At 39.9% G+C, this 12,449-nt stretch overlaps 2 protein-coding genes across 3 annotated transcripts in view; one reads left to right on the plus strand and one right to left on the minus strand.

The window, feature by feature from the left end:
* Positions 1 to 44: 44 nt before the first annotated feature.
* Positions 45 to 1,320, minus strand: dnajc19 (DnaJ (Hsp40) homolog, subfamily C, member 19). Its single transcript, XM_077583896.1, has 6 exons — positions 1,172 to 1,320; positions 850 to 901; positions 683 to 756; positions 397 to 476; positions 262 to 332; positions 45 to 177 (listed from the first exon to the last, which is right to left on the minus strand). Exons 1-6 carry the CDS (start codon positions 1,172 to 1,174, stop codon positions 107 to 109), a joined length of 351 nt encoding a protein of 116 aa, XP_077440022.1. The 5' UTR covers positions 1,175 to 1,320; the 3' UTR covers positions 45 to 106.
* sox2 (SRY-box transcription factor 2) overlaps positions 633 to 12,449 on the plus strand; it is a 103,280-nt gene continuing 91,463 nt past the window's right edge. Inside the window, exons 1-4 of one of the 2 annotated variants that reach the window (XM_077583894.1) lie at positions 633 to 926; positions 4,873 to 4,980; positions 8,548 to 8,736; positions 8,857 to 8,892. The gene's annotated coding sequence lies outside the window, so the exon portion shown is untranslated. The remainder of the gene's footprint in view (positions 927 to 4,872; positions 4,981 to 8,547; positions 8,737 to 8,856; positions 8,893 to 12,449) is intronic. The other variant, XM_077583895.1, reaches the window with a different exon arrangement.

Raw genomic sequence — 12,449 nt, forward strand, 5'->3', positions numbered from 1 at the left:
TTTTTTTGTTTTTTTGGGTGATACTCAACCTAAAAACCACAAGGTTGTATTTACAATGCAATTTATTTGAAAACAACAATCCGATGAGCTCCTTGCTTCAGTCTTGTCACTTCTTTGCTTGGCCTTCAATGAAATCTTTAGCCTCGTTAATCTTTGCCGCAAGATAAGGAGAGCCACCTGCAAGAACACAAGAATATTTTGTGACATTTACGGGGAAACTTGAAATCACTCTCCTGGAAACGAGTTAAGCTTTCCACCTACCTCTGTCCGGGTGGTTTAGTATCATCAGTTTTCTGTGGGCTTCTCGGATCTTATTCCAACTGGCAGTGGGACTGAAAGTCATGATAGTCATTAGTTACTAACTCCAACCCCCAAACCTTAACATACTTAACGTACCTGACACCTAAAACCAGTGTAGCTTCTCTTTTAGTCATCTTTGGTTCAAAACCACCTCGATAGTAACCCCCTCCGAAGGCCTACAAAATACAGCATACATTTAAAAATAACGAGCCCAGTGAATTGTCCAACTGCATCTTAATGTCTCACCTGCAACACTATTTAGAGAAGGTGACGTATTCTTTAAACGAGTTAAGCACATTTTAAAGAAATAAACCTTAGTTGCTGCCTCGTGAATTTTGCTGTACTTTTATCGACTGCGAAACGTAATGTGTGAGATTCTCACATTCTTAGGGAAGCTCTGAAGGGCCTGCTTCACTTGGGGCTCCACCTGCTTCATGGCCTGCATGACATAGCGACCTGGGTGACGGAGTAAACAAGACCATGCCAGGGTCGAGAACGCAAGTGACAAAAGTAAGGATTTGATAAGAGTTCACGTCTCCAATTACTTGCCTGCAAATCCAGCTGCAGCCAAAGCTAGCCCCGCTGCCACCACGGAACTGGCCTGAGCGTGCACACGTTGACAGCAGGTAAGAATCACGACAAACAAACTTATGACATGTCAATACATGGAAGCGGATTCTCAAAACGTAATCAGAACACAAGCAAAATTTGTTTAGTCGACATAAAAGTCATCGAGACGTTCACGTAGGTTAGCTTGTTTTGCACGCTTGACTAGAGCTAACGTTCGCCTAACCGGCTCGTCGAAACAGTTCGTGACGTTACAACGGTGTTTATTTTTTCGTCTTAAAGAGTAATACAAAGTGATACTTGCCATAGATCCGAGTTATGTTTTGTTACAAAACGATGAGGGGAACAACTTTTGACCTCATGTTTTCTGGCGTCCGTTTGTTTGTGTCGGAAATCGATAGAAATTGTCGTAAAAAGCCGGCAAACAAGATCAGTCGCCAAGTTGATTTTTAGTGATACTTTCATAAAAATAAAACGTTTAGAAGCGTTTATTTAAAACAAACGTATCGTATGGTTGACTTGATAATTCTATGAATAAGAAATTAGCAAAACCTATCATAATAGCTTGAGAATTTCAAACATTTACTTAGCATTTAAATTACAGTTTGTTACTGACATCAATGTACACTATTAATTATAAATGTTAAATTCACAACTGACAATTGCCAATAGATTTTTTCCCCCTAATTTGTGGCAGTGAAGTGCTCGGCTTCATAAACTGTATAAACGTGTGTCTCCTAATGCTGTCTACATGTCCTGGTCATTATTTTTGACATTTAGTGCATGTTTGTTGAAAGCTTGAATTTGGGGCAAAAGCCATCTGTTTGGCGCCATCTTTAGGTTAAAAACTGAGATAAACACAATGTGTCTGTTTGTCCTCTCATTGGACGAGAAGTCATTTACTACATCGCTCCTAGAATATGACGTAGTCGCTCTGCCCTACCAAAGTCTTGATTTATGATCATGTGATCGGATCAGGATCAGGAAATCTACTACTTCCTGAATTCAATACTACTCCTTCATTTCCTGTCTTTCGCGAGCGGACAAGCTGATTAATCCAGGTGCGCCTGACCTCAGTAACCACGCTAGACACACCTGGATTAATCAATTTCTCCAAAATGTGTTAATTTCAGGAAGTAGTCAAGCTGTGCAAAGAGGCCATTAAAAACGTGCTTGGGGTAGGACATGTTTGTTTTGATTTACGGTCACTTCCTTGTTCCTCAGTCAGTTTGCTTCATTGATTGGCTACTTTCTGTTCCGCTGTAATAATGGGAGATGGCGCAATTTCGGTCGTTTTTGACTCCTGTCAATGCCATGTGGCTTGAAATCGAGTGTCAATTTGTCAAGAAAGCTAGAGATTTTGGAACGGGTAGCGGTTTTCGAATCAGGTGGTACGGTACGGTATAGCTGAACTCGCCGCCTCCCTTGAGACTCCCAAGCTCTGTAATATCGATGTCGTCCGTTTCGAGATGATGGCTAGTTCTAAGAACGAGGAATGAACATCTGCAATCCGTATGGAGTCATTAAAATCGAAACGTGCCGTCTTATCTCCTACCAGTGGACGAAAACATGTCAGCAACGTACACAATAGGACAGCGAAGGGCCTCATTATCAAACCTATAATCTGCATAGTTACAATGTATTTTTATTTTTTTTTCCTAAAGCAGACACAGTATAGAAATGGTAAATCGTAGTGGATGACTTTCCAATTTTTGGAAGCCATTTCTCAGCAGAGAGAGCCTATGCTAGCCTAGCCCCCAAAAAGTCTGACAAGCCGTCCCAATCAGCCGGCAGCACGGACGGCTTTTTTTCAATAGGATTTAAAAAGCCAACTGTGTGGAGAAATGAGAGTTTTGCCCCCTAAATCATATGGAATTACAGTGCTTGCTTGCATACGGGCCAGCCAGTGGCAAGCACAAAAGCCCACAGGAAGCTGCGATTTCTGTGTGTTTTATGAACCCAACCAAGCAATTTAATTCTTTTGTTCGCTGGAGTTCTACTTCATTGATTAACAAAAGCGGGGATATATTTTTTTTCCCAGCCCCTTTTGAAAAGCCTGAAATGTCAAGCCTTTTAAAGGAGATTATTCTGCCTGCGCGCAATGAATAGAGCCCAGAGTAACCTTTTGTCTACAATTAAATATTCCGGCATAAATATAAAAGGAAATCAGAGATGGGGAAGATTGAGTCAGGAGAGATCGGAGAGGTAGATCCTGCGCCAGATAGCGGCGAGAGCCGAGCTCTAATTAGATATGCCAGCCAGCCCGTGAGCAGTCACTCTCGGCGGCACGTCGAGAGAGGAGACAGCCCGAGAGAGGACGGAGGAAACCTATCTGCTCATCTGCCCGTCCGCCGTCTTCCTCGGGGCGTCCGCAAGGTATTTTGCAGACTTGCTTTTTGTTTTCTGATGTTGTTTGTTTTGCCTCCGCCGGAGTGGGAGAGGAAGCGAAAAGGCAATGCCTTCTGGGAAATGCGTCAACAGAGAAGCATGCTCGGAAAGTTGTCTTGACTGTTTAGGATTCAGATGGAGTGATTAGGGATGACTTGAGGGAACCGTCGTCGGGGTGAGCTGATGGCATATTAAGTGTTGATGAAAGCCGCGCTGCTTTTTGATGGTGTTTTGTGAGATGCTGTTTGACAAGGTATTTGGACTCGGGTGAGAATGAGCGGTAGCTTGTTAGCAAGGTGCTCTTCTTATTGACTTAATTGAACTTGGTTTATGTTTTCCATCAGTGTCACATCCGCAGACCCCCCCCCCCCAAAAAAAAAACAAAACAAAACAATGTGACATCTGCCAATGTGACTACAATATTGCACTTAATTCAAAATACAACAACAAAAAATTTACGGAGCTCATCCAGTGTGACAATCCAGAAACGAACTGCATTTAAATACAATGTGGAATGAGTCAGTCCAACTACGTTTCATTTCATAAACTCATTTGTTATTTTCATTAGTTAATGTGTAACTGTAGTAAGTCCAACTAGCATGTTTATATTGCAAATTGTGATTTGCTACTGATTCTGTTGGCTACAAATTATCATGTTGATCATATAAGTTAGAAGTTTAAATTTGACAATGGAGTGCTACTAGCTAGTTAATCTTCAGTAAACTAACAATGCAATTGAGAGAACAATTAAACATGTTTGTTTAAAAAATAATAATATATATCTATTTGGTAAACTATTGGTTTGTGTGTGGCAGCTAACGTCGCAGTGCCTTCCAGAACTTTTAGCAAACATGTGTGACTCGGGTCACGTGACTTGACTCAAGTCTGACCCGAGTCGGCAATTTTAAGACTTGGGACTTAACTTGACTTTGAATTGACACCTGACAAGTCATGTTTCCTGTGAATTATTATTTTTTTTTTCAGATCAAATTCTCAGATTTATTTCCTTCTATAACAGCCATTTTGTTGTTTTGTTTCAATTTTAAACAGATTTTCAAACTATTCAAGCGGAGGATTATGATGCCCAACAACCTTGAGTGTTTTTCTCAGCATAATTAATCAAGAGCAAATCCTGTTGCGAGAAACTTGTGAAGCGTGATGGCCATAATGCTTCTCAAGCTGGCCCTGAACCGCGGTCGGGGACGGAAAAAGTATTTTTTGCGAGGCTGTTCCCGTGTCCGTTGACGAGCAGGCAGACGATGGATTTGCTTACCAAAAAAAATGGCAAAACCCAAGATGACGATGCAAAGAAATGGAATAGAAAACAGGAAGTGTATAGTGACCTATGACCTCGCATGTATAAAAAGTGAAATCTATTCATGAGAGGAAGTAAAGATAAACAACAGTGATAATGTGGTTGCATAAGTGTGCACACCCTTTTAGAACTGTGGATGGGGCTGTGAGGTGCTCAGAATCAACCAATCGAATTCCATTTCATGTCAAATGGGAGTCACGTACCACCTGACACAATTTAAAGAGCCCCGGATTAACCCCAAATAATGTTCAGCTGTTCTAGTAGGCTTTCCCTGACATGACTGATTTATTTTTGCTTTCTAGGTGGAACCGTTCATAATTCCTTCCACTTCGACCAATGTCCGAGTCCATCGGAAGAAAAACAGGCCCGACATGATATGACATGCCCGACACCGCGATGTTTCACTACAGGTATGTTTTTTTTTTTTGTGTGTTTGCACCAAACACACCTTTTAGAATTGTGGCCAGAAACTTTTTCATCGGATCATAACATGTTTTGTTTGGGAGATTTTTTTTTCTTTGTCAAAAAGGCTTTTCGTCTTCCATTGGCAGGCATATGAAAAAAAAAAGGGGTGATTGTTGTCAAAGAGGGGAGATTGTTGTCACATACTAAACAGCCAGTACTCACCAGAAATTCCTCCAGTTCCTCCAATGTTGCTGTGGGCGCACACACACAAATCAAATGTCACCTCTACCCGAGTGCTTTATCAGAGCTTTCAGGGCCGATTGGAGGAGTCGGCAGTAATGACTGCAGGTCGTGGGGGTTGCGACCCTGTTATGATAAGTCAACTCAAAGGTCAAATGTCTGGATGGAAGTCTGCTGATGATTATGCTTGATAACAACAAATGAAAATGGCGATTGCTTTTTTTCCCATTCCATATGTATTTGGAAATGAAAATTGGTTTGACTTTATTGTAGTCAAACTGCGTTTTTGTCCAACGTGACCAATTTGTGTACATTTTGTCTCTCTCACACCCAGACAGGTAGTGGAATAACATCTGGCTTTGCTGGACACATTTCTACAGACAGTCAGACTCGGAGCGCAGGTGCAAATCTGGCATAATGCTGATTTGTGACTTTCTCCAAAGAGGACCGCTTGCTTGGCAGAAAGGAAACAAGAATTATTGAATCAAACATTTCTCCCTCTAGATCCAGATTTGGCTTTGGCTGCATAAAGCTGGTTGCGTAATCCTTTTATCAAACCTGCCGATGGAATACTGGAAATAGCCGCAGGGAGAGAAATATTAAGGTCATTTTCATCTCTAGTTTACGTTCCTTTTTTATTTATTTATTTTTTTTGCCATTTATCGGCACCGATAGTCAGCATTTTGATGAATATCAGCGTTACAAAAAGATAAATTAAGTTATAACTGTGTTAACTTGAGGGGACTATTTACAGTATGTATTTTTTTTGGTGTGAATTTTGTAAGAGATGCTGCTGACTTGTGTTTTTGTTAGAAATTAAAACTAAGATAAGTAGAAATGTAATATTTCAGACATTTTGAAATTTTTGAAATCTTTATTTATTGTACAAAATAATTGGAAGTTTTTTCCCCTTTCACTTTTAAAGACATGCTGACGACCCGGGGAACTCCCTGAACGTTTTCGCAAGAATTTTAAAACAAAGATGTCTTCATTTAAGAAAAGAAAACAACATTCAAACCAAATCACAAAAACATTTTTCCAAATCTGAAAAGTTGTTCAACAAACATGCTTTAAGGCATTTAAATAAAGTTAGAGTTGGTATTTTCTAAAATATTTTGCCAATATTATCCCTTTTAGTGAAAGTTAATATCAGCTCCAAGTATTGGTTATTGGCCTCCTTGACTACTATTTATCGGTATCGGTATCGCCCCTGAAAAAAAGCATATGGGTCGATCTCTATCACGCACATTCAATAATTCACAAACAGCATAAATTTGTGTAATAATTTAGAGACAAATCTCTCCCCATAGTGGCTGCTAATTTGTTTAAATATGTTTCCAATACTCCAGATATAGTTTTTACATATTATTATTATTATTATTATCATTGTTCACCTTATATTCTACGTAAGCAAGCAAGCAATCCTGTGACTTCAAAGTGATAAAATGCTGCTGCTGCCTACAACCCGGCCGGACTTTTGGTCAGTGGATGGACGGCAGAAAGAAATTGAGTCTTGTCCATTAGTGGCCTTGCAAGATTTGCCTTACATTAGCTTTTCATTTAGGTGACCCTGCGTGATGGCCTGGTAATGGGATAACGAGTCAGAGGTCATGATGTCCACGCCATTCAAGGTGTACGTGCGTGCGTGTGTGCTCAATGTTGAAAGTGCTATCATTATCCTCCTGAGCAAAACAAGTGCTGAATGAGTGGCCCATTGACCACGAGGAAAGCAAATGCTGGACGTGACGTCTAGGTTGGTGTCCATCTTGCGTGTTTTGTCAGTGTCCGAAGTCCTCGAGTTACGTCGCTTCAACTTTTTACGACGCCCGTGCCTCGTCCGTATCACCTTCTTTTTCGTTAATCTCCCACAGTAATAACGGCATTTTAAAGTTGTGTTGTTGTTACTTCTAGCAACGGACATCATCCAGCGTGTGGGCTCGCCATCGGGCGCGTCACATTTAATTGTTGACGTAAATGTTTGATTAGCTTCTATTAGCTCCGCTTTGCCGTCCGTCAGCAATGAATGTCCGTGCGGAAACACGAACTAGTGTTTTTGGGTCGCGTAAATATGTTGTTGTTGTTGTTGTTATTACTGTACAGGAAGCCCATTACACAAATTATTTTTTATGTCTAAACACCTCACCTTTTCATGATTTTTTTTTTCATTTTATTATCATTATTTTTAATTTTTTTATGAGGATGTTAATTGTATATTTTTGGTGTTATTGTACGGTTTGATTTATGTTAAGATGCTAACCCAAGGTGTATAAAGTGGCTGTATTCTATACTGCCACGAGAACTGAATCTGAATCTGTTTTTGTACAGTATATAAAGTGAATTGTTATGAGATTAGAATACTGAGAGCTGCACATCTCTTTGTTGAAATACTGTACATAGTATTTTGATGTAAATATCGACTTTACCGGTGAAATCCGACTCAAGTCCAAATTCGTGTTACAACGCCAGCGTAGGAACGGAACTCGTGCGTAACTCGAGGACTTCCTGTATTATGACAGCACACTTTAACAACGCCTCATTTAGTGTTCTTAGGTCAAGTTGTGCGCCTCTAAAGCGGATTAAGAACCAAAAATGCAGGATTTTCTTTCTTGCCGCTCCTCTTGTCAGTTGTCTGAGGAAAGCGGCGAAACATTTTTTTGTCAAGCAGAGCGACTAAGCCATCTTTGGATTGCCACACTTATAAAGGCAGCCCATAGAAAAACGGTGAATGAACATGCCATCTGTGGTCCTTTCTTATTTCCGCCTCTCTTTTCTTCTCTTCCTTTTTCAAGCCTTGTAATCAAATTTGAGCAAAATCAAATGGCGGCAGGATAGAAGGAGAGCAGTAGGGGGGTGGAGGGTTCAATGAAAGTACCTTTTGTTGGTCTGAAACGAGCAAGTAATTTACAAAATGCCCTCCTTTTGTACAGAGGGCTAAAGGAAGAAAGAAATCAGTAGCTTTTAGAAGCTAGGCCTTGCGCTGCGACGGGCAAGATAATGAAAGCCGTCTTGTGTTTGTGGGATAGAAAGCGTCTCAAAGGCTGACTGGGCCCGGGCTCAGGGTTAGCTTCATAAAAAAATAAAAAAAAAGGAAAAAGAAAAGGAGCATAAAACACAACGGTCTCGCACATACAGAGGAGTCATGTGGACTTTTGTGGACTGGTGTGTGCGGGCGTGTGTGCGGGCGCGCGTGTGTCTTTTTGTGTTTGGCAAAACAGCATCGTGGCTACTCTTGGCTGAGACGCGGCGAGGAGCAGTCAGAGTTGTGGATGCTGAAGGAGGAGGAGGAGGAAAGGAAAGATGCTGATCTCCTCTTACCTGTCGTGCCGTTGCAGGTTGGCCTCGCTCTCACGTGGAACGTCTCCACGCCAACCAGATCGTCGTTGAGCTCAAAGATTAAGAGGGACCAGGAGATTTCCCCCCCCCCCCCCCCGACTTTTTCTGCGCTTGTCCTGGAGTGGGACGCTTGGATACTCAAAGATGGATTATCAAAACTGCCCCCAAGATCCTGCGATCGTCATTTTGTAGGTTTGATTTGTTTGTGTAACTTGTTGGTTTAAATGTTAGAAATATCTCAAACTAAATACGTTGATGTTTTGTGAAAAGTGACATTGAGATATCTGTTGTGTGTATTTGGCCTGCAGACTCGTTCCCGCTCCGTCCAGTCTTGATGCAACCCGGTAAGTTATGACAGACATCATTACAAGAATTGCAAATGCTTCTCTTATTTTTTTCTCTCTCCCCCGCTTCCTTCAAAGTTGCTTATTTCAAACTAGAGTGCCTTAATTGCATTGGTCTCACCTTTTTCAATTTCACATTTTGTTCGGTGGTTTCTGTGACCTCATAGAAAGAAGTTCAATCGTTAAGTTTGGTCCGTAATGACTGTATTTACTGTACTGACCTTATCGCTATGTGAAATATGAAAACATGCATTTATTGAAGTTACGAGTACAGCATGAAAGGGTTGGAGAACTTGTGCCTTTTTAGTTATTCACTTTTGTGTGGTTCATGTTTTAGCATAATGCTAATTTGTGACATCAAGTGTTGAAAGTTGTTTTGATTGTTTGCCACATACTACTTGCTGAGGATGTATTTTGGGATGTTACAGTCCACTTGCATTTGGGCCATCCAAATGCAGCAGGTGTGGAGAGTTTGGAGACGATCGAGTCACGATCGAGTCACTGACTATGTTGCGAACAAAGGCTGACTGATGTCCATAAATGTCGTGAAATGCCGTACGGCGCTTGCAAGTTCATATTTTTAAGTGTGCGCTACATCATACATTACGGTACTGTAGTTTTCATTTCTGCTACAACACCGTCGAGCAGCACCACAGCGCTCTCTCTCTCTCACCCATTTTGCCTGCACTATAGTGAGCATCTCGTCGGGTACAGTAATAACTTTTATTTGTATTTAATAAAATTGGATTTTACAACAAAAGTAAATATCTCTCGACTTACAAACAATTCAACTTCTAACTTCGCATTGTGTTTATATTTTAGGAACCGAAATGTACTTTTTGTCGGCTACTTAGTATCAATTGATAGCAAAATCTCAGCAGCGATCAGGGTTAGCATCAGTACATTAGCTTTTAGCTAACGTTGGACTCGTTCGCTTACTTCCTCTGCCCATGAGTGAGCGGTGATGAATTATGTCAGCGTGAGTGTCGGAGTCACCAAATCCACATTGCAATTACCGATCAAGTATTTTTGCTAATTTCCAAACTGTTTGAGCAATGTGAAGTCTCGAAACGCAGGCTAATTTGTTAGCTTGTTGGTTTGGCCCTTGACAACCGTTTGAGTTTCTCGTAAGGCCCCTTTGGAAGAATTGACAACTTCTAACTTGGAATATGAGACCATGTGATCAGTTAACTGTGCCTAATTAATCTTGTATTTTGACGTTTGATTTTTTGGAGAGGATGAATTTCTTCTCGTGTCCCACTCCAAATGTTTAAAAAAGGTAAACATTGCACAAACAAAACAAAAACGTGATTAATTGTATACAATGTACTTCTTGGGAGAAATTCTTGGTGCTGCCTTCAATTTGAATCTTACTCCCTTTCATTGGTGCCCAAATGGGGGACGGGTCCGGAAATAATGATCCAAGGCCCTGCTTTTAATGTTATCGGTCTGATATCATTTGCCTGAGATGAGCACAAAACAGTGGCAGCCATCTTGATTGGTGTGAGAAGTTTGACAAAGTCCTCAACAGTGTTTTTGTACCTGATCGAGTTCAATGAACCAAAGTTCACAAACGTGTTCATATTTTGGTGGAATTTGAACTGAGCTCATGATGATGGATGAACGTTTTTGTGGCTGCGCTCATTCTGGCGTCTGTGAATAGATTTTAAATGGCGGTTCGTATTTTTTGGTTTGTAGTCCACTTCATTCATTATATCTTAAAAACACAGAACAGACCAAAAATCGAAGTGCAGTCTTGGACTAAGATGTCAATTTTGAGAAACAAGAACATATCTAAGAAAAAATGACTGTGTCTATTTAACAAGCTGCTTTTGTTGTCCGAACTCAAACCAAGAAAACGGATCACATCGGTCCAATCCTGAGGTCCTCAACTCGTTCACTGCCATTGACGGCTATAGACGTCAAAAATTCATTTGAACTATTTCTATTAGTTACATTTTTTTCTTCCAATTTTGTTAAAAACAGTAAAAAACAAAAATTTGTGATTAATCATGAGTTAACTATTGAAGTCATGCGATAAATTACAATTACAGTTTTTAATGCCCTAATTTTAATATTCTTTTATTTGTTGGGAAAAAAGATTATTTTAAAAAAGAAAGAAAAGATTATTAAAAATTAGGTTTTTGAAAAAAGATTATTTAAAAAAAGAAAAGAAAAGATCATTAGAAATTAGGTCATCAGGCAATTAAATTTTTGAATTGTAATTAATCACATTACTTCAATAGTTAACTCACGATTAATCACAAATTTGTGTACAAAAAAAACTTTTTTCTAGGTTTTCATACTTTTGTTAAAAGTGGAAAAAAAATGTAAAACTAGAAATAGTTCAAATGAATTTTTGACGTCTAAAGCCGTCAATGGCAGTGAATGAGTTAAACTGGACCCTTGTGTGTCAGAAGAAAATGCACCTGCTGGTCTATGAAGCTCCAAATGGTTTAGACCAGAGAGTATGAACCATCTCTGAGAAATGTTGGTCATTTGAGAAATATTGGACATGTCTTCCTTCCTTAGCATTTTAGCAAAGAGTCCACGTACCGCCTTCAATTGCCGATTCAATTTGACAAGAGTGACATTAATCCAAATAATAGTAGAGATTTGCCGAAAAACGGCCGCCATGAGGGAGCGATTTGTTGACAATTCTGTTCCACCGAGAACCATTAACATCGCGACTCCGCAAGCAACCATAACAGCGATAAAGAAAAGATACCGATCGATAAGTCTTAGCGACACGCTCGCCTACTACGCCACTAATTAACTGCCATAAATTCATTTTTAAAAAAGATTATTAAAAATTTGGGCGAAAAAAGAGGCGATTACATTTTTGGTATACAATAGATATAATATAACGTTAAAAAAAATGAAACGCTGGGCAGTTTTAGTTGAGTTAGTTTTTTTTTTCCTCTATGGGTGGTGTTGAAAATGCACCTGTCCAACATTGCTCAACTTTAACTGCAACTTTTATGTTCAACCCTTTGAACTTTTAATTCTTATTTCTGTTTAAATATCTGAATGGTTGGTTTTGATGATTTGTGAAATGTTTTTTTTAGAATTTTTGTTTTGGAATTTTTGTTTTGGAATTTTTGTTTTGGGAATTTTTGTTTTGGAATTTTTGTTTTGGAATTTTTGTTTTGGAACTTAGTACCAACTATTTGGAATCGACATCAGGCACCTCCTTCATCTCATGTGTGAACTTGGTAGGGAAAGTTTCTTTCCTTCCACGTTTATCGCAAGGAAATTAAACAATTGAATGGCATTTCAATATACCGATTTCACTCTTGACATATTTAAATGTCAAAATTTGCACTGGAACAAACGCACTGGTTCCAATTCCAGTGGAAAGGAATGCGTAATGAGCTTTGGTCTTCGCCATGCTCTTAACAGGCAAAGTCCCAGTTTGCCCTATACGTTATTGTGCTGAATGCATCGCTGCTTTGATTATTTCTGGCAAACGACTCAAACCCCTCCTCAGCGCGGGCGCGCGCACATGTGTGTGTGCATGTGTGTGTTTGTGTGTGGGCACATAGATCGTTTTAATA

This window comes from Vanacampus margaritifer, chromosome 13 (assembly GCF_051991255.1).
Source record: "Vanacampus margaritifer isolate UIUO_Vmar chromosome 13, RoL_Vmar_1.0, whole genome shotgun sequence".
Lineage (NCBI taxonomy): Eukaryota > Metazoa > Chordata > Actinopteri > Syngnathiformes > Syngnathidae > Vanacampus > Vanacampus margaritifer.

What these genes read in the sequence shown, in the direction of transcription:
- dnajc19 (XM_077583896.1), bottom strand. An exon ending in GGCTGCAGCTGGATTTGCAG is followed by an intron (nt 757 to 849) that starts GCAAGTAATTGG and finishes TCCGTCACCCAG; the next exon opens with GTCGCTATGTCATGCAGGCC. An exon ending in ACACTGGTTTTAGGTGTCAG is followed by an intron (nt 333 to 396) that starts GTACGTTAAGTA and finishes CATGACTTTCAG; the next exon opens with TCCCACTGCCAGTTGGAATA.